General features: G+C 50.1%; 1 protein-coding gene across 1 annotated transcript in view; it reads left to right on the top strand.

Moving 5' to 3' along the window:
- CRMP1 (collapsin response mediator protein 1) overlaps positions 1-24,466 on the top strand; it is a 53,876-nt gene extending 29,410 nt beyond the window's left edge. The window contains exons 7-14 of the mRNA XM_007957502.2: positions 2,604-2,672; positions 3,526-3,646; positions 7,842-7,998; positions 10,373-10,514; positions 11,353-11,523; positions 18,586-18,765; positions 21,333-21,498; positions 24,375-24,466. Of these exons, the coding sequence (XP_007955693.1) occupies positions 2,604-2,672; positions 3,526-3,646; positions 7,842-7,998; positions 10,373-10,514; positions 11,353-11,523; positions 18,586-18,765; positions 21,333-21,498; positions 24,375-24,466 (1,098 nt within the window). The remainder of the gene's footprint in view (positions 1-2,603; positions 2,673-3,525; positions 3,647-7,841; positions 7,999-10,372; positions 10,515-11,352; positions 11,524-18,585; positions 18,766-21,332; positions 21,499-24,374) is intronic.
- The last annotated feature ends 2,091 nt before the right edge of the window (positions 24,467-26,557 follow it).

Genomic DNA, 26,557 nt, shown 5'->3' with positions numbered 1-26,557 from the left:
GAAGGAAGATGGGGCAATCTACTTCCGTAGTGATACTGCCTTGGCAACCCAAGGAGGGGTCACTATGAGTCGGGTCTGACTCGATGGCACATAACAACAACAACAACAACAATATATAGCATAAATAGATTATAAAGCATAACCCAAAATGTACAAACAGCAGAAGATAAACTGGATGAATGGGGCCTTCTAAAAATTAAATTTATATGTGCTTCCAAAGACTTCTCCAAAAGAGTAAAGAGAATCTACAGATTGGGAGAAAATATTTGGTAAAAACATATCTGACAAGGGACTTATCTCTAAAGTTTATGGAAAACTCCAACACTTCAACAACAAAAAGACAAATAACCCAATTAAAACATGGGCAGAAGACATGAATAGATACTTCACCAAAGAGGATATTCAGGCGGCCAACAAACACATGAAGAAATGTTCACCATCATTAGCCACTAGAGAAATACAAATCAAAACAACAATGAGATACCATCTTGCCCCAGCATTAGTAGCAAAATTCAACAAGACAAAAAAATAACAAATGCTGACAAGGATGTGGAGAGATTGGGACCCTCATACACTGCTGGTGGTACTGTAAAATGGTATAACTGCTGTGGAAAACAGTATGGCGATTCCTTGAAAGGTGGGACTTAGAAATACCATTTGATCCAGCAATTCCATTACCAGATATATACCCTAAAGAAGTGAGAGCCAGGACAGGAACAGGTATATGCACACCCACATTCATCACAGCACTATTTATAATCGCCAAAAGATGGAAACAACCTAGGTGCCCATTGACAGAATGGATAAGCAGACTATAGTACATACACACAATGGAATACTATGCAACACTAGAGAATAATGTAGAAATGGCAAAATACTGCATAACATGGATGAACTTGGAGGACATTATGCTGAGTGAAATAAGTCAATCATAGAAGGACAAATATTGTATTAGTCCATTATTGTGAAAATTCAAGGAAAGGTTTATATATGAAAGGAAATTTTCTTTGTTGGTTACCAGGGGTAGCAGGGGAGGGGAGGGAACACTGTTAGATAGGTAGAGATAAGTATTGATTTGGGTGAAGAGAAGGGCAATGTACCAAATATGAGTGATCATCATGGTGGCATTGAGGAAGAGGAAGACAGAGAAAGGTGCATGGGAGGTGCAGACAACAAAGATGAACCCTTCTGCACATACAGTACTGCATTGTCAGTGATGGCAAACATTGATCTATGGGTGGATAGATGGGTAGACAGGCTGAACAATTAGGTATGTCTATGCAGGGGGGAGTGTGCCCATGACCATGAATATGGTTGGCAGGCAATGTTTCTACATATGTATTTGTATGTTGTGAAATAATTTCTAGGTATATAGTAGAGGTGACAAGGGGCAAGGTTGTAGTCACCTCTTGGCCACAGCCAACTACCTGGAGGGAGCAAGTGGTTGGACCTGTGGGCTGGAGACCATGGTTGGAGGGGACATCAAGCTCAATTGACATAGCATACTACACAAAAACATGTTCCACATCCTACTTTGGTGAGTAGCGACTGGGATCTGAAAAGCTTACAAGCGGCCATCTAGATGAAATGATGGGTCTCTCCTCATCCAGAGCAAAGAGTAATGAAGAAAACCAAAGACACATGGAAGCAATTAGTCCCAGCGACTGGTACACCATGCAATCCTCAGCCTATATGACTATGAGACCAGAAGGACTAGATGGTGCTCAGCTGCCACTGTCAACCACTTGGAGGGGGATCTATGTAGGAGATCCCGGATAGAAAGGTAGAACAACACGGAACAAAACTCAAAATCGTTTGGGGAAAAAAAAGGGGGGGAGCAGGTTTGCTGGTCTGATAGAGCCTGGTGGAACCCCTGAGCCTATGGCCCCTAGCTGCCCTTCAGGTCTGGAATTGAACCCACTCCTGTGGCTTCCAGCCAAACAAAAGACAGGTATATGAGCTGAACATTTACACTAAATAGATACACTCCTTGGAGAGAGCAAGCATGGGAGAATAGAAGGGCTGTGTAGGCTGTGTAGATTGGGTGGAGGTTGTGTGATGGGCATGAGGGAGAAGCATCCCACCAGAGGCAGGTACCGGAAGGGAAGCACAGAAGAATGATGGAGCTGCCACCCCAGGAGCTCTGCCCCACACCCCACGGGCCTCATCTGTATCCCCAGGTGCCTCCTGCCACCAGCACGAAGAGAGGACACGGAGGTGCACCAGTGAGTTGGCTCAGGAGCGGAACCCCAATTTAGGGCTCTTCATCTCAGTATCCATGCAAAACTCAAACACCATACTCATTCCCAGGGAAGAGCCACACCTCAGAGACTTGCAGTGCAGGGGTCTTGGCCAGTTGTGAGGCAGTGCTTCCTGCCACCCACTTCCTCTCCTTCTCCAAGGAGCTGGGGACAGAGTGGGTGTGGCTGTGACATCTATGTGGTCAGCAGGAGGAAGTGGGCAGATCCAGGGCATACTTCAGACCCTGCACAAACCTTTTGCCCTCCTGGCCTCAGCTGCCCTGGCCATCCACCAGAGTGTTGGGGAATGTTCTCCCGGCCCCAGTGTCCTGTGCTCACTGACCTTGTGTCCTTGTCTTCCAGGAACAGAAGCGGATCTTAGAGATGGGCATCACGGGGCCTGAGGGCCATGCTCTGAGTAGACCTGAAGAGGTAAAGTGCCACTCAGGCTGGGACTTGGTCTGATGTCCTGCATGTCACCCTCTGCGTCCTGGTGGAACAGCCCTCAGGCCACCTGCATCCCCTGTCCTTCCCGGGAGAGTCACCCTCTGTGCCCCGGTGGAACAGCCCACAAGCCACCTCCGTCCCTGTGCTTCCCTGCAAGTCGCCCCATCTGAACACTGCCGGGGGCTTCACCGCAAGGCAGACAGGAGCTCTCAGTGTCCTTAGGCTCAGTGTGAGCAGTGCAGACACAGCAGAACATACTGGCCCTCTGCAAGTGATGTCCTGTCCAGAGGGGGCACAGACAAGGCAGCTGGTGTTTCCGTGTTTGGCAAGGGGTCAAACAAATGGAGTGTGTGTTCATGTGGCTGGGTGCCTTGTAAGGGATGAGTGTGCCCTCACCTCATCCTCCTGGCGTGAGGTCTGCCCGCGACGCACACAGAGCTTCCCCAGCCCAGCAGCACACACCCTCCCTCTCAGTCCACACCTGGATGGGTCTGCCTGACTTTGCTCTCAGCCCACACTGTGTCCCTCCTCTCTCCTTAGATCTCCATGTGACACGTTCTTCACGTGTCCTCTCTTCGTGCTGGTGGCAGGAGGCACCTGGGGATACAGATGAGGCCCGTGGGGTGTGGGGCAGAGCTCCTGGGGTGGCATTGTCATCATTCTTCTGTGCTTCCCTTCCAGTACCTGCCTCTGGTGGGATGCTTCTCCCTCATGTCCATCACACAACCTCCACCCAATCCCTGGGCTGCGAGCCCAGGTTCCCACCCATCCCAGCATGCAGTAGGGACAGCCCTGGGGAGATGGTGGTGGCTCCCCCTGACCCTGCCTTTGTCCCCAGCTCGAGGCAGAGGCTGTGTTCCGGGCCATCACCATTGCTGGCCGCATCCACTGTCCTGTCTACATTACCAAGGTGATGAGCAGGAGTGCTGCAGACGTCATTGCGCTGGCCAGGAAGAAAGGTGCTTGGCAGTGGGGTGTCCAGGGAGGGTATGCGCAGGGTGGGCCCTAACCCCGACCACACAGGGTGGGCAGGGCAAACACGGACAAGGGGTCCACTGACTCACAGTTTGACTCCTGGGTGTGCCTCACCTCTGACCATGGGAGGGTCACAGATGTGTCTGAGCATTCGTACCCCAATTTGTGGAATTAGGGGGGCTGTCCCCACCTGGCACAGCTTGAGTTGCTATGCAGACCCAGGCTCTGGCCTGAGGCTTCTTGAAGAGTGGGGCCCACCGGGCTGCAGCCCTGGAGCCACCCACCCTCCTGTCCTGGGTGGTGCCCCCACAGAGGCTGCCCCCTGGGTCTGCTAGGCCTGTGCCAGGTTTCAGCTCAGGAAGGAGGGAGGCATTTTCCTGAGGTGGGAGTCTGGGGCAGCCCCCTGCTGGGCTCTAGGGGTCCCAGGAGGAAGCTCTGTGCCTCAGGCCCCTTGTAACCTCTCAGAGTCACACACCCTCATCAGTAACATGGACAAAATGAGCTGAGCATCAAAGGGCGTCCGTGGTGCTTCTGTGTGTCAGCAGCCGTGAGCTGACGCTGCTCTGAGGCCCAGGCCAGGCCTCCCTTGTGCCTGCCCCCCACCTTCCACCCTTGCTGTGCCCACCCCCAACCTCCCTCGTGACAGCCTAACCCTCATAGTACTTATCCCCACCCTCCAGTGCCCATCCCCCACCCTTCCTTATACCCACCCCACTCATTGTGCTGCCCCTCATCCTCATGGTGCCCAGCCCTCATCTACATGTGGGGCCCACAGGACATCCTGAACACTGCAGACTGAGGTGGGTGTGCAGCTCCCTTTTTGCGGGGGCTCCCTGGAGGTGCCGTCACTGGCTCAGTGACCACACAGACTTCGGGGGCAAGATCTGCAAGATCTGTGATCTCCAGCAGTCCGATGGAGGAGGAGGCTGCTGGAGCAGCCTCTTTCCCCCAAACTCTGAGACAAACAGACACACAGCGTGGTGGTAGGAGCTGCACATGGTCAGCCCCATTCCCCTCGAGTCAGACCTGGCAGCTGTGGTCAGTGGGATGGCCAGATGGCCAGGTGTCAGTGACAGTGACAGCGGGATGTCCACACACAGGACGTTCATCTGCTTTGTCACCCTCACAGGAGCCCAGCAGGAATTATGGCTACCTCCATTTTTAAAATGTTAATAGTATATATTTAACCCAATGTAGCCGTAGCACTATAGAATAATACACGTGTAACCCAGTATCATATCATTGATATCATTATCATTAATATCAAACACAAGTCAATTCTTGTTGAAGATAATTCAAAAATGGTTGCAGCAGTATATTGAGAGATAACTTCCAGAAATACAAGCTGGATTCAGAAGGGGACGTGGAACGAGGGATATCATTGCTGATGTCAGATGGATCTTGGCTCAAAGCAAAGAATACCAGAAAGATGTTACTTGTGTTTTATTGACTATGCAAAAGCATTCGATTGTGTAGATCATAACAAATTATGGAAGAATGAGAATTCCAGAACACTTAATTGTACTCATGACGAACCTGTACATAGACCAGGAGGCTGTCGTTTGAATAGAACAAGGGGATACTGCCTGGTTTAAAATCAAGAAGGGAGTGTGTCAGGGTTGTATCCTTTCACCATACTTATTCAATCTATATGCTGAGCAAATTCAAGAAGCTGGACTATATGAAGAAGAGTGTGGCATCAGAATTGGAGGAAGGCTCATTAACAACCTGCGATATTCAGATGACATAACTTTGCTTGCTGAAAGTGAAAATGACTTGAAGCACTTACTGATGAAGATTAAAAACTACAGCCTACAGTGTGTATTACACCTGAATATGAAGAAAACAAATATCCTCACAACTGGGCCAATAAATGGCTTCATGATAAATGGAGAAAAAATTGAAGTTGTGAGAGATTTCATGTTATTTGGTTCCACCATCAACACCAATGGAAGCAACTGTCAAGACATCAGATACCATATTGTGCTGGGCAAATCTGCTATAAAAGACCTCTTTAAAGTGCTGAAAAGCAAAGGTGTCTCTTCGAAGACTAAGGTACGCCTAACCCAAGCCATGGTATTTTTAGTTGCCCCATATGCATGTGAAAGCTGGACAATGTATAAGGAAAATTGAAGAAGAGTTGATGCTTTTGAGTTGTGGTGTTGACAAAGAATGCTCAAAATACCATGGACTGCCAGAAGAACTAACAAATCTTTCCTGGAAGAAGTGCAGCTGGAATGCTCCTTGGAAGCGAGAATGGCCAGACTTTGTCTCACCTACTTTGGTCATGTTGTCAGAAAGGACCATTCCCTGGAGAAGGATGTCATGCTTGGTAAAGTGGAGGGTCAATAAAAAAGGGGAAGGCCCTCAACGAGATGGACAGACACAGTGGCTGCAACAAGGGACTCAGATATGGCAAGGATTGTCAGGCTGGCACAGGACTGGGCAGTGTTTCCTTCCGTTGCACACAGGGTCACTATGAGTCAGAGCTGACCCAATGGCACTGTTTTGGTTACCTAGTGCCACTCTAACAAGAATATACTACAAGTGGGATGGCCTTAACAAACAGGAGTTTATTCTCTCACTAAAAGAGAGGCTAAAAGTCCAAGTTCAAAATACCAGGCTCTAGGGGCTGGGTAGGAGCTCTGGTAGCATAGTGCCTAAGGCACTTGACTGCTAACCAGACGGCTGGCGGTTCAAACCCACCAGCCACTCCTCGGAAGGAAGGTTGGGCATTCCTACTTCCGTAGTGATACTGCCTCGGAAACCCAAGGAGGGGTCGCTATGAGTCAGGGCCAACTTGATGGCAAATAACAACAACAGGGGCTGGGTGAAATCCTCTCAACTTTGGGCTTCAGCTTTGCCTCTTGCTCCCAGCTCGCTGAAGCTAGAGACATCTCTTCACTCAGGCAGCTACTGGCTGCTGAGGCTAACAAGCCCAAGGTTGACAAGTAAAAAGGCATAGTTCCTATGTTACCAAACCACATGGCAGGCCATTAATTTAAGTCCATTGTAAGTCCCAAAGTTGGCACAGCATGGCAGGCTGCTGAACAATGACATGGCTACATGCAGGGTCCAAGCATGCCATAGGCTAGAGACCATTCCCAAAGCAGCTTCTTATATATGGGAAGCAGACCACATACCCAAAGCAGCTACTCAGCTGCTTGTGGTAGATCCCACCATGGAGTTGATTGTCAGTCTCATCATGGGGAATAACTACCACCAGGTGCCCAGCCACTTAACCAGGCCCAGCCAAGTTGACACACAGGCACCTAACAACAACAAAACCCAGTATATCCACAGTATTGTTCCAGTGTGAGGTCACCGTGACACACGTGCATGAGCTGTTTTGGGTGGTGCTGCCTGTCCTCTCTGGAGTCTGGGGAGATTGGCACTCAGACACCTCAATCCAGAAGAACCTGGTTTCCAGTGCTCACCGCCACATGTGGCCATGGCTGCCACACTGGGCAGAGCATGTTAGTGGCTCTGAAAGGTGAGCTGACCCCAAGAGGCGTGATATGGAGAGTACTCTGCATAGCATAGCGGGAGCTCTGGTAGCATAGGGCCTAAGGCACTTAACTGCTAACCAGAAGGCTGGCGGTTTAAACCTACCACCCACTCCTTGGAAGGAAGGTGAGGCAATCTACTTTCGTAGTGATACTGCTTCGGAAACCCAAGGAGGCATTGCTATGAGTTGGGTCCTGCTTGACGGCACATAACAACAACAACTGTGCATAGCTTGGGGAATGGAAACCGCCACTCAGGCAGAAGGTGGTCATGGCTCAGGAGACCTGTGGTCCAAGGGTGGCCACAGCCAAATGCAACTGCTTAAACTTAAGTTAAATGGAATCCAGTGGACTTTAAACTTTGGCTCCCTCCCCCCCCCCACCTCCTCAGCCCCAGCCCGGGCCCCCTGGAATCACCTCCCAGACACAGCACTCAGATTCCCCGCATGGGCAGAACCCAAACCCGCTGAGCAAACTGTCTCTGGAACAGTCTGCATATCCATCAGAGAAGAGGATGGCAGGTTCTCAGCAGGCTGCTGAGCAGATCAGTGGATGTGAGCCCCAGCTCTGTGCTGAGGATATGGGGGTTCGTGCTCAAGGTCATTATGTGTGAGAGGCTGGGATACCCACAAGAGGCCCCCACACTGATCTGCTGTATCTCACTTTCCCCCAGGTCCTCTTGTCTTTGGGGAGCCCATTGCTGCCAGCCTGGGCACGGATGGCACCCACTACTGGAGCAAGAACTGGGCCAAGGCAGCTGCCTTTGTGACAGCCCCACCCCTGAGCCCAGACCCCACCACGCCTGACCACCTCACATCCCTTCTGGCCTGGTGAGAACAGACATGGGCAGGAGACCCTCAGTGGGCTTTGAACAGGAGCTGGACATGGGTAGGGGGCACCAGGAGGACTGTGGCCAAGAGCCGGATGTGGGGAGGAGGGCAGGGCTGTGCAAGCTGTGGTCACTCGACCACCCTTTCCAGGCCTGGACTCCACCCTGAGAGTGCACAGTTTGTGTTCAGTGGCCTCAGGAGCTGAGGGTCTATTTTGTTAAATATCCGTCCCTCACTATGGCTCCAGTTTGCAGTAAGTGCATGAACACCTACTGTGTGCTGGTGCTGTGGTGCATTGAGAGGCACCAGGCTTAGAAATTAGAGGCCAGGTGCAGGTCTGTGCTCAGCCACTAGTTAGCTGTGTCCCCTGCACATGGCACCAGCCTGTAGCTACTCTCTTGGTTCACCCATCAGCAAGATGGGGAGAACATAGTTCCATCTAGTTCCATCTCCTGGGTTGGTGGTGAGACCCACAGGAGAAGGCCAAGGACTTGGGCTCCATTTGTGACAACTGTCGCTTGCAAAGCACCCACAGTGGTACAAGCATATAGTAGGAGCACAGCCACACCACTCCCCTCTTTTCTGGTTGGTGGGTGTGCATAGTGGGGGTGCAGCCACACTGTTGCCTTGTCTGTCAGCAGCCAGTGTGGGGAAGGCTGGTGAACATGCGTGATAGGAGTGCAGCCACACCACTGCCCTTTTTTGGTTGGTGTGGGGAAGGCTGGCAGCCAGGGGTGGGTGGGGCAGGCTGAGGTTCGGGTAGAATATGGGGGCTGCAGAGCTTCCTGGAGGCTGGTGCTTGGGGGTGGGGAGGGTTTGCCCAGTAGATGAGGACCCAACTGGGCCTCTTGGCCGAAGTAACAGAGTGAGGTGAGGAGGGGATACCTACCACAGAACCTCTGGGCCAGTGAGGAAAGTTCTCCTGTGTTCAGTTCCACCCAGTCTGGCAGCACTGCAAGTGTAGGAAGTCCAGGGCACCATCTCCCCAAGGCTCCTGCACAAGGCTTGCTATTTCTGGAACTCAGACCAGACCCCTTGGCCTCTGACCACTTCACAGGACCCCTGTTCCCAAGATCGACCCCTCACTCCACCTGGCACAGTCTGTTCTCTGCAAGTACCTAGGTGTTTTCAAACCTAATTCACTCAGAAATGGTTTCTCATCGCATAACACCCAAGAGGGCTCTTCTCCACTGGCCTGTTCCCCCAGCCTCCTAGCTGCAGGGCCTTTGCAGGCAGGTGGCACATGCCTGCTTAGTGAGCAAGGAACCTGACCCCTACACACAACTGGGCCATCCAGGGCACTGCCACCATGCCCACACTCTGCATCTGTAATCACATTCATAACCCTCCATGACTCAGGTTGCCAGCTGGCCTCACATTGACAAAAGGGTGTTTCCTCTCCAAGGCCTGAGGTCCTCGACCGACCCTTAAGCCACTTCCTTAGGGAACACTCTTGGTGCAAGCACAGCACCCACTGTACCCCACCACGTGTGGAGCACCCCATCCTGTGTGGAGCACCCCAATATGTGTGGAGCACCCCACCACGTGTGGACCACCCCACCCTGTGTGGACCGCCCCACCCTGTGTGGACCACCCCACCCTGTGTGGACCACCCACCTGTGTGGACCGCCCACTGCATGTGGACCACCCACCCTGTGTGGAGCACCCCACCACATGTGGAGCAGTGCTGTGCCTTCACGTTACTACCTCTTGCACCTCAGACCCTTGAGGTCGGGGTGAGGACCCTCCAATGTGGGCATCTCCATACCTGCACTCAATTATTTCTACTTTTTTTAAAGTTGAGACAACTTTCACAAAACACAGAATTCGCTGTGAGGTCAGTTTTAAAGGGAAAAGGTAGGGAGAGAAAGAGAAGCCAGGCCAGGAGAGGGGATGGTTGTTTGATCCCTGGTGGGCCGGGTGCAAGTGGTAGAAGATCCTTTCTCCTTCTACTTCACACATGAAGAAAAGTGCAACAGCCTGCCTGGTGGGAAGTGCAGAGCCGGGACTGGGAGCAGACCTGTGGAACTCGCAGAGCCACGCTGCATAGAGCAAGGGGTCCCGCAGTGTCCCCAAGGGCTCCTCCTGGCAGGGTGAAAGTGCAGAGCCAGCTGGCACATGCTCCAGCAGGTACTCATTCAGAGAGGGCTCAGATCCCCAGGCCCCCCTGCCCAGAGCCCACCCGATGCAGAGCTGTCTCCTGCCACCCATCCAGCTCCTCCATTCTCACAAGGCATGGCGAGCAGAGACCTTTCCCTATCCCTCCACCCAAACCCTCCTGAGGCCTCCTGGGTTTGGAGCCCATGGCAGGTTGGCTCTGGAGTCTGGGGCCCCAGGTGGACATAGCTCTGAGCTGCCTGTTTCCTCTTTCTAGTGGGGACCTGCAGGTGACGGGCAGTGGCCACTGCCCCTACAGCACGGCCCAGAAGGCAGTGGGCAAGGACAACTTCACACTAATCCCCGAGGGTGTCAACGGGGTCGAGGAGCGGATGGCTGTCGTCTGGGACAAAGCAGTGGTAAGAGGCATCAGGCTATGCTCAGAATGTTCTGGAAACACCCTGCTGGGCTATCAGAAGAGGATTCATTGTGCACAGCTGGCCACACACCAGGGGGACACTCCTTAGCTCTCTCCCACCCAAGTCACAGCCACCCTGCTCTGTCCTAAACACATCATAGCGTGTGGAGGGTGACACAAACTTTGTTTGGGGCTAGGAGTGAAAATACATGTGTACATGTGTGTGCGTGTGAGGCTGAGAAGAGTGTGCATGCGTGGGTGTGTGAGGCTGAGACAGTGTGTGTGAATGTGTGTGCGTGTGAGGCTGAGAACAGTGTGTGCATGTGTGCATGTGAGGCTGAGAACAGTGTGTGTGCATGATGCGTGTGAGGCTGAGAACAGTGTGTGTACATGTATGAGGATGAGAAGAGTGTGTGTGTGTGAGAGAGACTGAGAAGAGTGCATGTGTGTGCATGTGTGAGACAGAGAGCAGTGTGTGTCCATGTGTGTATGTGTGAGGCTGAGAAGTGTGTGTGTGTGCATGCATGTGTTTGGGGCTGGGAGGAGAGTGTGTGTGTTGGGTATGTGTGCATATGTGTGTGTCTGGGGACGTGGAGAGAGTCCTTGGCACATGGAGCTGGGTCACTCTCTGCCACTGACATGAGCCAGGCTTTCCCTTTCCTATTCATCTTGGGCCCAGTGGACCAGGTGGTTCCCATGCTCAGCTGCTGGGCTTTCTGATCAGATGAGCCAGGGCCCGTGCAGGCGAGGAGGGCCCATACCCCCATCAAAAGTCCAGGGGACCTCCCCACACACACCATCTGAGCTCAGGGCTCTTATCACTGTGTGTTTGCCTGTAGGCCACCGGCAAAATGGACGAGAACCAGTTTGTGGCTGTCACCAGCACCAATGCTGCTAAGATCTTCAACCTGTATCCTAGGAAAGGGCGGATCGCTGTGGGCTCAGACGCTGATGTGGTCATCTGGGACCCTGACCGTGTGAAGACCATCACAGCCAAGAGCCACAAGTCGGTGAGTCCGTTTGTCTAGCTGCACCCACTCTGCAGGCATCTCAGAAGTCACCGGGTTAAAACCAGTGTACAACTTTCCAACAGGACTCGGTCTGGTGCATGTGTGATTCAGCTATTCAGATCCTCCCATGGGAGGGGGAGAGGCTGCCCCACTGGTTCTGGGCACATGCACACACAGCCCCTCTCTGTCCCTGTCTCTCTCTCCACCTCCCTCTGTGTCTCTGTATCTCTTTCTCTGTATCTTTGTGTCTCTCTCTCTGTCCTCAGATTGGATTAGGGGTCACCCTACTACAGTATGGCCTTATGTTAACCTAACTGTAGCATCTTCAAAGATGCAGGGGTTAGGACTTCAACGCATCTAGGTTGTGTGTCCAGGAGTGGGCATTTTTGTTCACAGGCACAGGGGTTAAGGCTTCAATGTGTCTTGGTTGTGTGTCCAGGAGCAGGCACTGTTGTTCCCAGGTGCAGAGGTTAAGGCTTCGGCATGTCTTGGTTCAGTGTCCGGGAGCAGGCAGGACTTAGGGTACGGGCCTGAGGGTTTCAGTGCATCTTCACTCTGTGTCCGGGGGCGGGCATTATCATGGTGCAGCCACAGCTTATTTTGGAGATTTTCTGGGTTTTTGTCCTACTGTGGTCTTCTTTGTTGAGTATATTGCTGTTAACCAAGAAGAAAATGGACAGAGAGCAGATCGCTAACCTGCCTGCAGTTAGCAGTCAGGGAGGGAATTGTTTTTAAACTGTGCTCTCTACAATGAGAGGACCACTTCCAAACACCCTGAGGCAGTTTCTCCAAGGGATTTTGTTGCATTCCCAGTCCAAGGTCCAAGCAGTGCCAGTACAGGAAACTGGTGCAGAGCAAAGATCAAGACTGTGTGTTAGAGAGTAATTTTCTTTTTCAAAGTTTTCAAAGCATTACCTTTCTTTTAACAGTTAAGAGAGATAGTTCTTATACATTGGTCAGCTATGGAGTTTTAAATCTGCTTTGCTACATGTTCACAAGGTTGTGCAATCATCACCACTGTCTAATTCTAGAACATTCCATCACCTTAGAAGGAAACCCCACACCCATGAGCGGTCATGCCCTCCTCCCTCTCCCAGCCCTTGGTAACTACCAATCTGTATTCGGTCAATATAGATTTTCCTCCACCACCCATCTTCCAGGACCTCCATTTGCTGATGAGACATGTCTCAAGATGAGAAAAAACAGCTACAAATACCCATTAATAATTGGAACATGGAATGTATGAAGTATGAATCTAGGAATATTGGAAGTTGTCAAAAATGAAATGGAACAAATAAAGGTTGATATCCTAGGCATTAGTGAGCTGAAATGGACTTGTTTGGGCCATTTTGAATCAGATGATCACATGATCTACTATGCCAAGAATGACAAATTGAAGAAGAATGGAGTAGCATCCATTATCACAATGATGTTTCAAGATCTGTCCTGAAGTACAATGCTGTCAGTGATAGGATAATATCTATATGCCTACAAGGAAGACCAGTTAATGCTACTATTATTCAAATTTATGTGCCAACCACCAAAGACAAATATGAGGAAATTGAAGATTTTTATCAACTTCTGCAGTCTGAAATTGACCAAACTTGCAATCAAGATATGTTGCTTATCACTGGTGATTAGAATGCAAAAGTTGGAAACAGAAGAATCACCAGGAGTTGAAAAATATGGCTTTGGTGATAGAAATAATGCTGGAGATCACATGATAGAATTTTGCAAGACCAATGACTTATTCATTGCAAATATCTTTTTTCAACAACACAAATGGCAGCTATACACATGGACTTCACCAGATGGAACACACAGCAATCAGACTGACTACATCTGTGGCAAGAGGTGATGGAGAAGCTCAATATCTTCAGCCAAAACAAGGCCAGGAGCTGATTGTGGAACAGACCATCAACTGCTCATATGCAAGTTTAAATTGAAGCTGAAGACAATTAAAAGGAATCCATGAGAGCCAAAATATGACCTTGAATATATCCCTCCTGAATTTAGAGACCATCTAAAGAATAGATTTGATGCATTGAACACCAATGACCAAAGACCAGAGGAATTGTGGAATGACATCAAGAACATCATCCATGAAGAAAGAAAAAGGTCATTAAAAAGACAGAAAAGGAAGAAAAGACCAAAATGGATGTCAGAAGAGACTAGGAAACTTGCCCTTGAATGGAGAGTAGCTAAAGTAAATGGAAGAATCAACAAGATGAAAGAGCTGAACAGAAGATTTCAAAGAGCAGCTCAAGAAGACAAAGCCAATTATGATAATGAAATGTGCAAAGGTCTGGAGTTAGAAAACCAAAAAGGAAGAACATGCTCAGTATTTCCCAAGCTGAAAAGAACTGAAGAAAAAATTAACCCTCAAATTGCAATATTGAAAGATTCCATGGGCAAAATATTGAATGATGCAAGAAACACCAAAAGAAGATGGAAGGAATACACAGAGTCACTGTACCAAAAAGAACTTGTCGATCTTCATCCGTTTCAGGATATGGCATATGATCAAGAACCAATGATATTAAAGGAAGAAGTCAAAGCTGCACTGAAGGAATTGGCAAAAAACAAGTCTCCAGGAATTGACAGAATACCCACTGAGATGTTTCAACAAACAGATGCCATGCTGAAGGCACTCCCTTGGCAATGGCAAGAAATTTGGAAGACAACTACCTGGCCAACTGACAAGAAGAGATCCATATTTGCACCCAAATATGAATGGGGATCCAATATAATGTGGAAATTATTGAACAATATCATTGATGTCACACGCAAGTAAAATCTTACTGAAGATAATTCAAAAACACTTGCAGCAGTATATTGACAGAGAACTTCCAGAAATGCAAGCTGGATTCAGAAGAGGATGTGGAGTGAGAGATAGCATATCTGATGTCAGATGGATCTTGGCTCAAAGCAAAGAATACCAGAAAGATGTTTACTTGTATTTTGTTGACTGTGGTAGTTAAGTTTGTGTGTTAACTTGGCTGGCCTTGGCTGAGTGGCTGGGCAGCTGGATGTAGTGTTCCCCGTTATGAGACTGGTCATCAACTCCATGGTGGAATCTGCTGGGAGCAGCTGAGTAGCTGCCTTTGAGATGTGGTCTGCTTCCTGTATATAAGGAGAAGCCTTGGGGATAGTCTATAGCTTATGGCATGCTTGAACCCTGCATGTAGCCATGTCGTTGTTCAGCAGTGTGCCATGCTCTGCTGACCTCGGGACTTTCAATGGACTTGAATTAATGGTGTGCCATGTGGTTTGGTAACATTGGGACTGTGCCATTTTATTTGTCAACCTTGGGCTTGTTAATGTCAGCCAGTAGCTGCCTGAGTGAAGAGATGCCTCTAGCTTCAGTGGCCGGGAGCAAGAGGCAGAGCTGAAGCCCAAGGTCAAGCGGCTTTCACCTAGTTCCTAGAGCCTGGCACTTTGAACTTGGACTTCTAGCCTCCTGAACTGTAAGAGAATAAACTCTTTTTTGTTCAAACCATCCCATTTGTGGTATATATTCCTGTCAGAGTGGCACAAGGTAACCAGAACATTGGCTACGCAAAGGCATTCAGTTGTGTGGATCATAACAAATTGTGGATGGCATTGAGAGGAATGGGAATTCCAGAACACTTGATTGTGCTCAGGAGGAGCTTGTACATAGACCAGGAGGCTGTCGTGTGAACAGAACCAGGGGCTACTGCATGGTTTAAAATCAGGAAGGTAGTGCATCAGGGTTGTATCCTTTCACCATACTTATTCAATCTGTATGCTGAGCAAATAATCCAAGAAGCTGGGCTATATGAAGAAGAATGTGGCATCAGGATTAGAGGAAGGCTCATTAACAACCTGAGATAAGCAGATGACACAACTTTGCTTGCTGAAAGTGAGGATGACTTGGAGCACTTACTAATGAAGATTAAAGACTACAGTCTGCATTATGGATAATACCTCAAATATAAAGAAAACAAAAGTCCTCACAACTGGACCAATAAGCAGCATCACAATAGAGAAAAGATTGAAGTTGTCAAGGTCTTCATATTCCTTGGCTCTACAATCACACCAATGGGAACAACAGTCAAGACATCAAAAGATATATTGCATTGGGCAAATCTGTTGCAAAAGACCTTTCAAGTGCTGAAGAGCAAAGATGTCTTCTTGAAGACTGAGATGTGTCTAATCTAAGCCATGGTATTTTCAATCACCTCATATATATGTGAGAGCTGGGCAATGAATAAAGAAGACCGAAGAAGAGTTGATGCTTTTGAGTTGTGGTGTTGGCGAAGAATGCTGAAAGTACCGTGGACTGCTGAAAGAACTAACACATCTGTCCTGGAGGAAGTGCAGCCAGAATGCTCCTTGGAAGCAAGAATTGCCAGACTTCGTCTCACCTACTTTGGTCGTGTTGTCAGAAGGGACCATTCTCTGGAGAAGGATGTCATGCTTGGTAAAGTGGAGGGTCAATGAAAAAGGGGAAGGCCCTCAACAGGGTGGATTGATGCAATGGCTGCAGTGATGGGCTCAATTATAGTAGAGATCATGAGGCTGGCACAGAACCAGGCAGTGTTTCGTTCTGTTGTATATGGGGTCACTCTGCATCGGAAATGACTCAGTGGCATGTAACAACAACCCGTCTGTCACTCTGTCATACTGTGGTGGCTTGACTATTGCAGTGGTGCTGGAAATTACCACTGGTATTTCAGATAATAGCAGGGCCAACATGGTGGACAGATTTTAGCAGAGCTTCCAGACTAAGAGAGACTGGGCAGAAGGACCTGGCAATGTACTCCTGAAAAAAAAAAAAAAAAAGGTCTTACGCATAGCAACAAACGTTGACCGAGACAGAGCCAGAAGATGAGCCTCTCAGGTCGGAAGGCACTCAGAATTCGACTGGGGAAGAGCTGCCTCCTTGGAGTAGAGTTGACCTTAACGACATGGATGAATGAAAGCATTGGGAGCTTCATTTGCTGGTGTGGTATGACATACAAGGAAGGAAACAGCTGAAATCATCTATCAGCTGAGTGGTGGAATGCAACAGCATTCAGCCATAAAAAGAAATGAAGTCCTGGTACGTGCCACCACAGGGCTGAGCCTTGCAGACACTATGCTGAGTGTAACACTGTAGCAGTCGTGTTGGACCTTGTCTAGCTTCAGGAAGAATGAGAATTAGCCTGAAGCTGATTCCTACGAGACAGAGGTCACACGTGCCTCCACTGCCCACTCCCTGCTCTCCAGCCTCTTTGACAATTCCGACACCAGCTCCCCCCCCCCATGTTGCTCTCCACTTCTCTCCTGGGCTTGATAATTCATTGCAACGGCCACACAGAATGCACAGACAATACCCACAGTTACACGGTTTACAGAGAAGGAACACAGCATCAGAATTAACTTGGATGTAACAGGAATGATTCCAGATATAGTTCTTCTGTCAGACCAGTTTTTCTCATCTATTGTACTCAGGCCTGGCCTCTGCTCCTGCTCAGGTCTGGACTCCACTCAAGTTTTACAATTTTTTAGCTCTACCAGCAAGTGCTTGAGGCAGCCCACTTCACCAGCAAGCCTCCTGCCCAAAGACACTCAGCTCTCTTGTTCCGTGGGTCACGAGCCCACTGTAGATGCCTCACTCTGTGGGCCAGGAAGCCCAACATGCTGTTTCTCCCTGGTCTCCTGGTTCTGCCACTCCAGTGTTAACAGCTTTCTGTCTCCTGGGTCTGGGAGATTCTCAGTGCAAGGACTCCAGGTCCAAAGAAAATGCCTTACTCTAGGCTCTTCTTCTTGATGATAGTGAGGTCCCCCTCATCCTCTCTGAGATGCCTTCTTATATAGGCAAGTGGCTCAATCCCATTGGGCAGATTTTATGCACCTTATTTGCATAATAACTAACCAGTCCCATTGCTGGCCTATGACCTTGCACGTGGCTCCAGATATTTGCATGATAAATGACAGTTTCTGCTGGCAAGGACTGGCTACTTCCCTGGGCAAAAGGAACAAGCTCCTGCAAAGAACAAGGAAAGCTGCAAAGACTGCTTGAGGCCCAGGGGAGAACCTCCCAGGCTGTTTCTTGTACTCCCTTTTTCACAGAACCAAGGCCAAAAGCCACAAAAACCATTTCCCCACATGGAGTAAAATAAGCCAGACAGAAAAAAAGGACAATTCTGTAATACCCAGAACAGCCAAACCACAACCACCATTAGCGGTTAGTTAGCAGGGCAGGTAGGAGGACCGGGAGAGTCCTTGCCGAGCAACCCTGAGCTTCTGTTACAGGTGATGGAGATGCCCCTGGTGGGGTTCACAGAATGATGAACATAATGGACATAGCTGAACTATACCCTTAAGAAAGTTCAAAATGGCAATTTTTTAAAATAAAGTTTTATTGTGATTTGAGTGAAAGTTTACAGAGCAAATTCACTTTCCATACAGCAGCTGCCATACACTTTGTCTCATGACATTGACTGCAATTTCCCACAATGCAACAGCTCCCCTCCCACTCCCTCCCCATAGTTACCTCTTCCCTGTGTCCTTCCTTCCATGCATTGCTGCCCCCCGAGCTGTCTCCCTGTGCATACACAGCCCTTCTATTTGCCCATGATTGATCTCTCCAAGGAGTGTATCTACTTAATGCGAATATTCAGCTCATACGCCTATCATTTGTTTGGCTGGAAGCCACAGGAGTGGGTTCAATTCCAGACCTGAAGGGCAGCGAAGGGTCATAGTCACAGTGGCTCCATCAGGCTCTATCACACCAGCAAACCTGATCCCTTTTTTTTTAAATGTTTTTGAGTTTTATTCCACATTGTTCTCCCACTCTATCCACGATCTCATACAGAGATCCCCCTCCAAGTGGTTGGCAGTGGTAGCTGGGCACCATCTAGTTCTTCTGGTCTCATAGTGGTATAGGCTGAGGATCGTATGGTGTACCAGTCACTTGGACTAGTCGTTTCCATGAGTCTTTGGTTTTCTTCATTCTTCTTTCAAAATGGCAAATGTTTTATTCCATTGTATTTCTCACAATGAAGCATAGTTTAAAACACAAGACAAAGAAATAAGCTTGGGCCTCTGTTGCAGGCTGTCGAGTACAACATCTTTGAGGGCATGGAGTGCCACGGCTTGCCCCTGGTGGTCATCAGCCAGGGCAAGATTGTCTTTGAGGATGGCAACATGAATGTGAACAAGGGCATGGGCCGCTTCATTCCCCGGAAGCCCTTCCCTGAGCACCTGTACCAGCGCGTCAAGATGAGGAGTAAGGTGAGTGCATAGGCACAGGGCACAGCCCCCCTGCTGGGTTCTCAGACCCTTTTAGTTTTGTCTCATGACATTGATTGCAATTTCCCACAATGCAACAGCTCCTATCCCACTTTCTCCCCATAGCTAGTCTGGGGATATCAGCCATGGGCAGTTACACGTCAGGCCTGGAGTGGAAGACTGCAGTGACCATGGAGGCTATGTAAAGTATAGGGGGTGTGACACAGGGAACAAAGGGTGTGGTGCCCTGGAAGTCTAGGTCACCTCACCACTCCTCCCCCCTCCCCTGTGACCCTCATCCTACACATTATAAGCCTACTGCTGGGGGGGGGTTGGTCTGGAGCCACTGTCACAGGGCATGCACCCCAGTGCTAACCCAGCAGAAAGCTGAGGGCCCAGCCATGCCCCCTCCACAGGCCCTGGGGGATCCTTCCTGTCTCTCCAGCTTCTGGTGGACCAGGCGTTCCTGGGCCTATGGCCGTACCACTCCAGCCTCTACCTCCATCACATGGCCGTCTGCTCTCTGCATGTCTGTGTCTCTGTCTCTTGTCTTCTTCTTGTAAGGACACCGGTCACCAGACCAGTGTGCCTCATCTTAACAATCACATCTGCAAAGGCCTTATCCCCAGACAGGGTCATGCTCTGTGGTTCTGGGGGACGTGAACTTTATGGGGCAGGGGCACTGAGGGCATAGCTGTACTTACGTGACCATTGTGTTCAGAAGCACTGCCATATTGATAAAAACACACAAATGCCCCAGCACCTAGGGCAGTGCCTCCAGGGCATGGCTCAGCTGCTCTTTGCTCCCTCCGGAGCTGGCCCCTTTCCTCCATTTCCTCTCCCTTCCATTTTTTATCATTTCCCTCTGTTTCTTGAAGACTCTTCACCATGACCTGGGAGTCCTCACTCAGAGGGAGACACCAGCACAGTTAGCCCCCTGTCGCCATGAGAACCTGCCTCCATGCAATACAGCTGATGTTTGCCCAAAAGGCATGCGGGGCAGGGCTCCCACTCTAGCACTTCATAAGCTGGCCACCACTACCACCATGTTAGAGGGAAGCCCAGTGTGTTAGGCTGGGTTCTCTAGAGAAGCAAAACCAGTAAAGCTTAGAGAGAGAGAGAGAGAAATTTATCTTAGGAAAACGGCTCACACATTTATAGAAGCTGGCAGGTCCCATGTTCTTGGATCAGATGGCAAGCTGGAGGCTTTTCCCAACTCTTGCAGCTGCAGGGGCTGATGAGCTCAAGGTTGGCAGGCAGTATACCGGCTGTTGTCTCCAATGAATGACGAGTCCAAGATCTCCAGGCCAAATGGTGGATTTTTCGCTCGTGGACAGTTGTAGGCAGCACATTAGGATCCTGATCCACAGAAGAGTGTCTCTTTTCCCAGGATGTTCACAAATATATTGGAAGCAGGCCACAGCCCTAGGGAAACTCCCTTTCAATGGATTGGCTGCTCAAAACATATACATCCAATCTCATCATGGGGATAACCCATATCACAACTGCTTAAACCACTCAGAATTGTAGTCCAGCCAAGTTGACACACAACTCCAACTATCACACCCAGCATCCTCCTGCAGTTCCAAGGGCCCAGGTGCTTACCATGAGGCTCTGGGTCCATGCTGTCCCTCTCCATCTCCACACAGTACTGCAGACAGTGCCCAGAGAGTGGGAGGCCTGTCTATCCAGATAGAGCCCTCCTTGTTCCCACTGAATCTGTCTATCCACTGTCTCAGGACCTGTCTGTGGGCCACTGATGCCCCGAAGAGCTCTTGGGAGCATTGGGGGTAGGAGATGCTTAGAATGGGCGGTGCTGGGAAAACTGAGGTGCTGAGAGGAGCAAAGCCAGCAGGGCCCAGTTAGGGGGGACATGGGCTCCTGGGGCAGAGGGGGGACACATGGAAAGGACCTGGCTGGAGTAGACAATGTCACAAACTCACACAGTGACCAAGAGGTCCTTGGTGCTGTTCTCACGGGCCTGGCCAATGCCCATACCCCTCACTGTGCCCAACCTGACAGTCCTAACCAGCCAACAGTCTCCCTCACTTGTGCCTTCTGGCTTCTCTGTCTAGGGCCATCCCCACAACCTCAACCGTAGATGGGGTCCTTGGGCACATACATGGCATGTGTGTCTTGTGTGTTGGGGCTGAAGGTGCCCACCCTTACTACACTGGGTTAGCTCTCTCCTCCTTACCACCTCCTTTCTGGAATGCCCTTCCAAACATACCACCTGCCCCAGTGCCTTTTCTGAGGGTAGTCAGCTTCTAAGGAGCCCAGAGAAGGCAGCTTTGATCCACTCATCCAGATGTTCAAGGACCTGGGGGGGTGGGGGCAGGGCTAGAGGAAGTGCTTTCCTCTTGGAAATTGCTTTGGGGTCCTTCTGCATGAAGCTCTGGTGTGGTGTGGTGTGTGTGGTATATGGATGTGTGTGTGATGTGAGTGTACATGTGTGTCTGTGTGGTGCATTTGTGTGCATGTCCAAGCCCACCATGGGTCACTCTCACCTGCTGGTCCGAGCAGGAAGACCGCCTGCATCTTGCCCACCTGTCCCCCTGCCCACCCTGCAGGTGTCTGTGCTACAAGGTGTCTCCAGAGGCATGTATGATGGCCCTGTGTACGAGGTACCAGCCACACCCAAATATGCAACCCCTGCTCCATCAGCCAAGTCCTCGCCCTCCAAACACCAGCCTCCACCCATCAGGAACCTCCACCAGTCCAACTTCAGCTTATCAGGTGAGAGGCACCTGCAGAGGTGGACAGATGCTGCATGGGCCAGGCAGCCAGGAGGTCATAGGTCCACCTGGGCCCACCAGGAGAGTGTGCACCAGCCCAGCTCTGCTCAGCACACAGTGCATGTGGATGGCCTCACAGTGAGCCTGACGGGTATGTAGGGACCACAGTGAGACAGGACACTGCCCATGGCACTTGCTCCAGCTGGTCCAGCCTCCCCAGTCCCTGTGGTTTCTGAGCACTTTCTGACCCCCTGTTTTTCTCCCTTTCGCACAGGGACTCGTGTGTCCTCTGCCCCTTGGCCTCTTAGTTTTATACTTTGTTTTTTTTAGAGCAGTTTTAGCGTCATAGAGACATTGCACAGAAAGTAGAGAGTTCACATTCTGTGTCACACAGACACAGTCCCCATCAGCAACGTCTCCCTCTGGTGGTACATTCACTAAGTGACAGCCTATGTTGACCCTTCATTACTCACTAAAGTCCAGGTTTACACAGGGTTCAGTCTGTGGGCACAGTCCCAGGTGCCTCTTTTTCAAAAAGGAGGCTGACGCCCAGGAAGCCACTTAACACAAGGACACTGACTCCCTGACTCCATCTGCGGTGCTGCCCGACTGCCACACAGGGGCGGCACCACCACTGGGGGTGCCAGAAGGGGAACTTCGTCCTACAGAATGTGTGGGGTTGAGCATACGGTGTGTGTTTTTCTGGTGCTGGACACAGTGGTGCCTGGGCTACATGGTCAGCTGCTCAGTCCAGGTGCAGGACACCCCTGGTTATAGGACCAGATGGTGAGCCAAGGGGTTAGGCAGAGGGTATGATATTGTACAGAAGCCACTCAACACAGACAGCAGGTGGATACAGTGTAACCATTGAAATGAAAAGATGCACAAGCTGGGCAGCGGGTGGATACATTGTAACTGTTTGAAAATGTAGAGGCACTTAACACAGGCAATGGGTGGACACAGTGTAGCCATTGAAAAATGTGAAGATACAATGCAGGCAGAGGATGGATACATGTAGCCATTTAAAATGTAAGGACACCCAGCACAGGCAGCGGGTGGTAGTTCACTGACTGCTTGTCCCATGGAAGAGATGGGTACTTAAGCAGAGAAGGTGATAGACTCAGAAGACAGAGTGGGAGGGCAGCGGGAAAGAGAGTGATAAGAAGGTCTCCCTTATGGAGAGATGGTGCCCAGTCTGCAGTATCTGGGTCCCCTGTGACCCTCACATGCAGGAGGGAAGTGTGTCTTGCACACTGAATGTGACTCCAGCACAGAGCCCCTGGCACAGCCCTCACACAGCCTCGGGCAGTCTGGCAGCCACCTCACTTGCTGCTGACTGCATAGATGCTTTCCAGCATCAGCCACAAGTCCCTGAGGTCCTCCTCAGTGTCTGCGTGGTGCTGCTTCCTGCAGGTGTGGCAGGTGTACTGAATGAGCATTCTGTTGGCCAGCAGGTGTTTTCAAAGAATCTGCCCTGTGGCCAGCAGGTGCAGATGGCTATGGGAATGACGTGCTAAGCTCTAGTCCTGATGCCTGATTCCTGCAGTCTCAGGGGCATGTCATCCACCAACGGAAGCAAACAAGTATCAGGACTCGAGACAAAGTTCCTGTGGCTGACAGGCCACATGCTGTCAGACTGGGGAGACCTTGTTGGTCTGCCACCCTTCATTTACAGAATAGTAATTGAGGCTGAGAGACAGGGTGTCTGGTTCCAAATTGCCCACGTCTGAAGCACAGTTTATACTAGGACCTGAGCCACCTGGCTCGATTCTATAATGTCTACAGTCTCCTACCTTCGAACGTTATCTGCCAACCACTCATTCATTCAGCTAATGTGTGTTTACTGAGCAGCAGACACTGAGCTTGGCTGTGGACTGTTACATCATTACATAACAGCAAGAGAAAGCAAAAGATGAGCATGATGGTCCACCTATCGCCACACACATGCACATGTGCACACACCAAACATGGGAGTGCTTGGGCACACATGCATGCACTCCACAATGCACATGTACCACATATACACCACCAAACATGCACATATGCCCATGCAATTACCACAAGTGTGTATACATACCTGCACAGTCACACATGCACACATACACAAAACGGAGCATCGGGAACCATGTGGAGTGTTGTAGGCCAGACACGCCAACAGTGTGTTCAGAGTAAGTGCTTTGCACTCGTACCAGCCTGGTCTTGTATCCCAGCTTCCCTGCCCCTTAGCTCCACCACTCCAAGTGGCCTGACCTGAGCCTCAAAGTCCTCATCTGTAAAGTGGGGTCAAAACACCCTCCCGGTAGCATTGTTGTATGAAGCACAATGCATGTGGAATCAGCAAGCCTGTCCTGCCCATAATAAGTGCTCAAAGTGTTTCATTCCTGTTTGAGGGCTGCATTCTGCTAAGGAAGTCAGACAAGTGATCTTTCAACCTCAGCCTGAAACTGGAGTGTCGTGCCCTTCAAAAAATTACTTGGATGTGATCAGATTGAAAAGTTAGATGAGAAACTAGGTGGTCAGTTTATGTTGGTGATGCTGTAATAGTTTTCACAAGGGTGGAGAGAACGGTTGTGCAGTTTGAAAAAAGGAGTCAAGGTCAGTGAAATAGACATGTAGAAATATTTCTTGTAGTGTGTACATTTGCACAAAAAATAATAATGATAATAAATGAGAGAGACAGATGTGAGACGGACACAGTGTGAGAGCAGGAGGCTCCCCGAGGCAGGAGTGGGCTGAGCCCCTGTGGGGAGCAGACTGGAGGCAGTCCAGCCCCGGCTCAGTATGTGAAGGCAGCGTCGCTGGCACCTAGTCTTCACGAACAGAAGTCTAACTGGTGCCCACAGCTCTGCCCAGCAGTCACTGCCCTCTCTCTTCCAGGTGCCCAGATTGATGACAACAACCCGCGGCGCACTGGACACCGCATCGTGGCGCCCCCCGGTGGCCGCTCCAACATCACCAGCCTTGGCTGATAGGCCAGCGAAGGGGCCTGGGTTTCATCCGTCCCTGGCACAGTTGGTGTTCTGGAAACCCACAGTTCCACTGGGTACTGACGGGGGAAGTGAGTGATGTCCTTTCCCTTTTTGTTTAGGAAGAAGAGGTACTAGTGTGGTGTGTTTGCTTGGAAATGCCTTGTCCCGCAGTTGTGCGTTTACACGGACTCACCTCAGAGCATGGCAGCTTCATTTCCTCCTAGTGACCCCAGGTGGCCTCGTCTTGTACTGTCCCCCTCCTCCTGACCCTCCATAGCTCCATTATTCTCTGAGTGGTGGCTCCCACACCCTGTAGTGTTCTAGGATAGTCGATGCATGTGTCCCTCAGTTGTGTGTGCAAGTCTTCGAGTGCGTCTGACAAAACACACACCAAGGACAGACATGGGCAGGACGCCAAGACCTCAGCCCTCAGGGAAGTTCCAAAATGCCTGAGACGGCTGTTTACTCACTCCCACGGAGAAGGTCTCTCCACCCTGCCCCTCGAGATCTCCTGAGAACCCTCAGAAAGGCAGGGACACTCTGCTTAGCTGTGGAGAAGCATTGTCCATGTCCTGCAGTGAAAGCACGCACCTTGGTGGCTCTGACTGCTGTCACGTCACTCCAGTCGGCGTGTCCGTCAGCCAGCTCTGGACCCACTGAGCCAGACTCCCACAGAGAAGCATCCCCTGTCCTCATTCAAGGCTGATGGTGGTGGTTTTGGCAGCTGCTCCTGGCTCACCTGAGTCCTGCTTCCTCTGGGGCAGTGGATGGGGCAGCCTGATTTTTAAAGTTTTGTACAGTATTTCTTTGTAATCACCCTCATTTTTACTTAATAACCTACTTGTTGTGGCTCTTATTTCTGAATTCAAAGCTTGTGAAAGAATAAAATCAACTGCCCACTGACCAACTGGATGTTTCAATTACTCTCCAGGTTGATACCTAATGCTCCAGCTCCCAGCAGTAACTGACCACTGGTAGCTGTGGACAATGGTAGCTGTAGACATGGGGAAGCCAGAGGGAGGAGGAGCAAACCCTTGAGGCTCCAGAGGGTGGGATCCCAGACAGGCCATGGATGGGAAGATGGAGAGATAACAGGGTTGGGCCTGCATCCAGCTAGTCACAGGTGCCTTGCTCACATGCCCTTTTGCCCTGCTCACCCTCTTGTGGACTCTACCCATGTGTGATGTGGGTCTGCTGCAGGCTGGAAACTCCAGTCTGAAACTTCACGTTTCTTCCCTCTGGTCTCAGGAGCCAGATGTAAACTGTAAGGAGGAGTGAAAATTCAGCCCAAGTTGTTCTTCTCCATTAGCTGTGGTGGTACCAATGATGTTGGTGATGACTATGGTGAGGATGGTGAGGATGGTGAGGATGGTGATAGTGGTGTTGAAAGGATGGTTGTGGTTGTTCAGGTTATGTGTCAGCTTGGCTGGGCCTGGTTTTGAGTGGCTGGGCATCTGGATGAAGTTATACCCTGGTGACATTGGTAATCCACTCCAAGGTGGAATTTATTGGAGGAGCTAAGTAGCTACCTTAGGGATGTGGTCTGCTTCCAGTATAGAAGAAGCAGCTTTGGGAAGAGTCTGCAGCTTTTTGGCACACATGGACCCTGCATGTAGCTGAGTCTTCACTTAGCAGCCTACCATGTTTCCTGCTGATCTCGGGACTGACTTTGGACTTGAATTAGTGGTCTGCTGTGTTGTTTGGTAATATTAGGACTGTGACATTTTATTTGTTGACCTTGGGCTTCTTAGCCTCAGCAGCCAGAAACTGCCTGAGGGAAGAGACAACTCTAGCTCCAGTGAGCCAGAAGCAAGAGGCAGAGCTGAAGCCCAAGGTCAAGGGGTTTTCACCCAGCCCCTAGAGTTGTCACTTTGAACCCAGACTTCTGGCCTCCAAAACTGTATGAGAATAAACTCCAGTTTGTTAAAGCCATCCATTTGTGGTATTTCTGTTAGAGTGGCATGAAGCAACCAAAACAATGGTGATGATGACAGTAATGGTGGTGATGGTGACGGCGATGGTGATGACCATAGTGGTGATGGGATGGTGATGGCGATGGTGATAACGATAGTGGTGATGGGATGGTGATGG

Source organism: Orycteropus afer, unplaced genomic scaffold, assembly GCF_000298275.1.
Source record: "Orycteropus afer afer isolate SDZICR_OR568_19922 unplaced genomic scaffold, OryAfe1.0 scaffold00754, whole genome shotgun sequence".
Lineage (NCBI taxonomy): Eukaryota > Metazoa > Chordata > Mammalia > Tubulidentata > Orycteropodidae > Orycteropus > Orycteropus afer.
The sequence above is the reverse complement of the archived record's forward strand: the minus strand, read 5'-3'. Positions and strand labels throughout refer to the sequence as shown.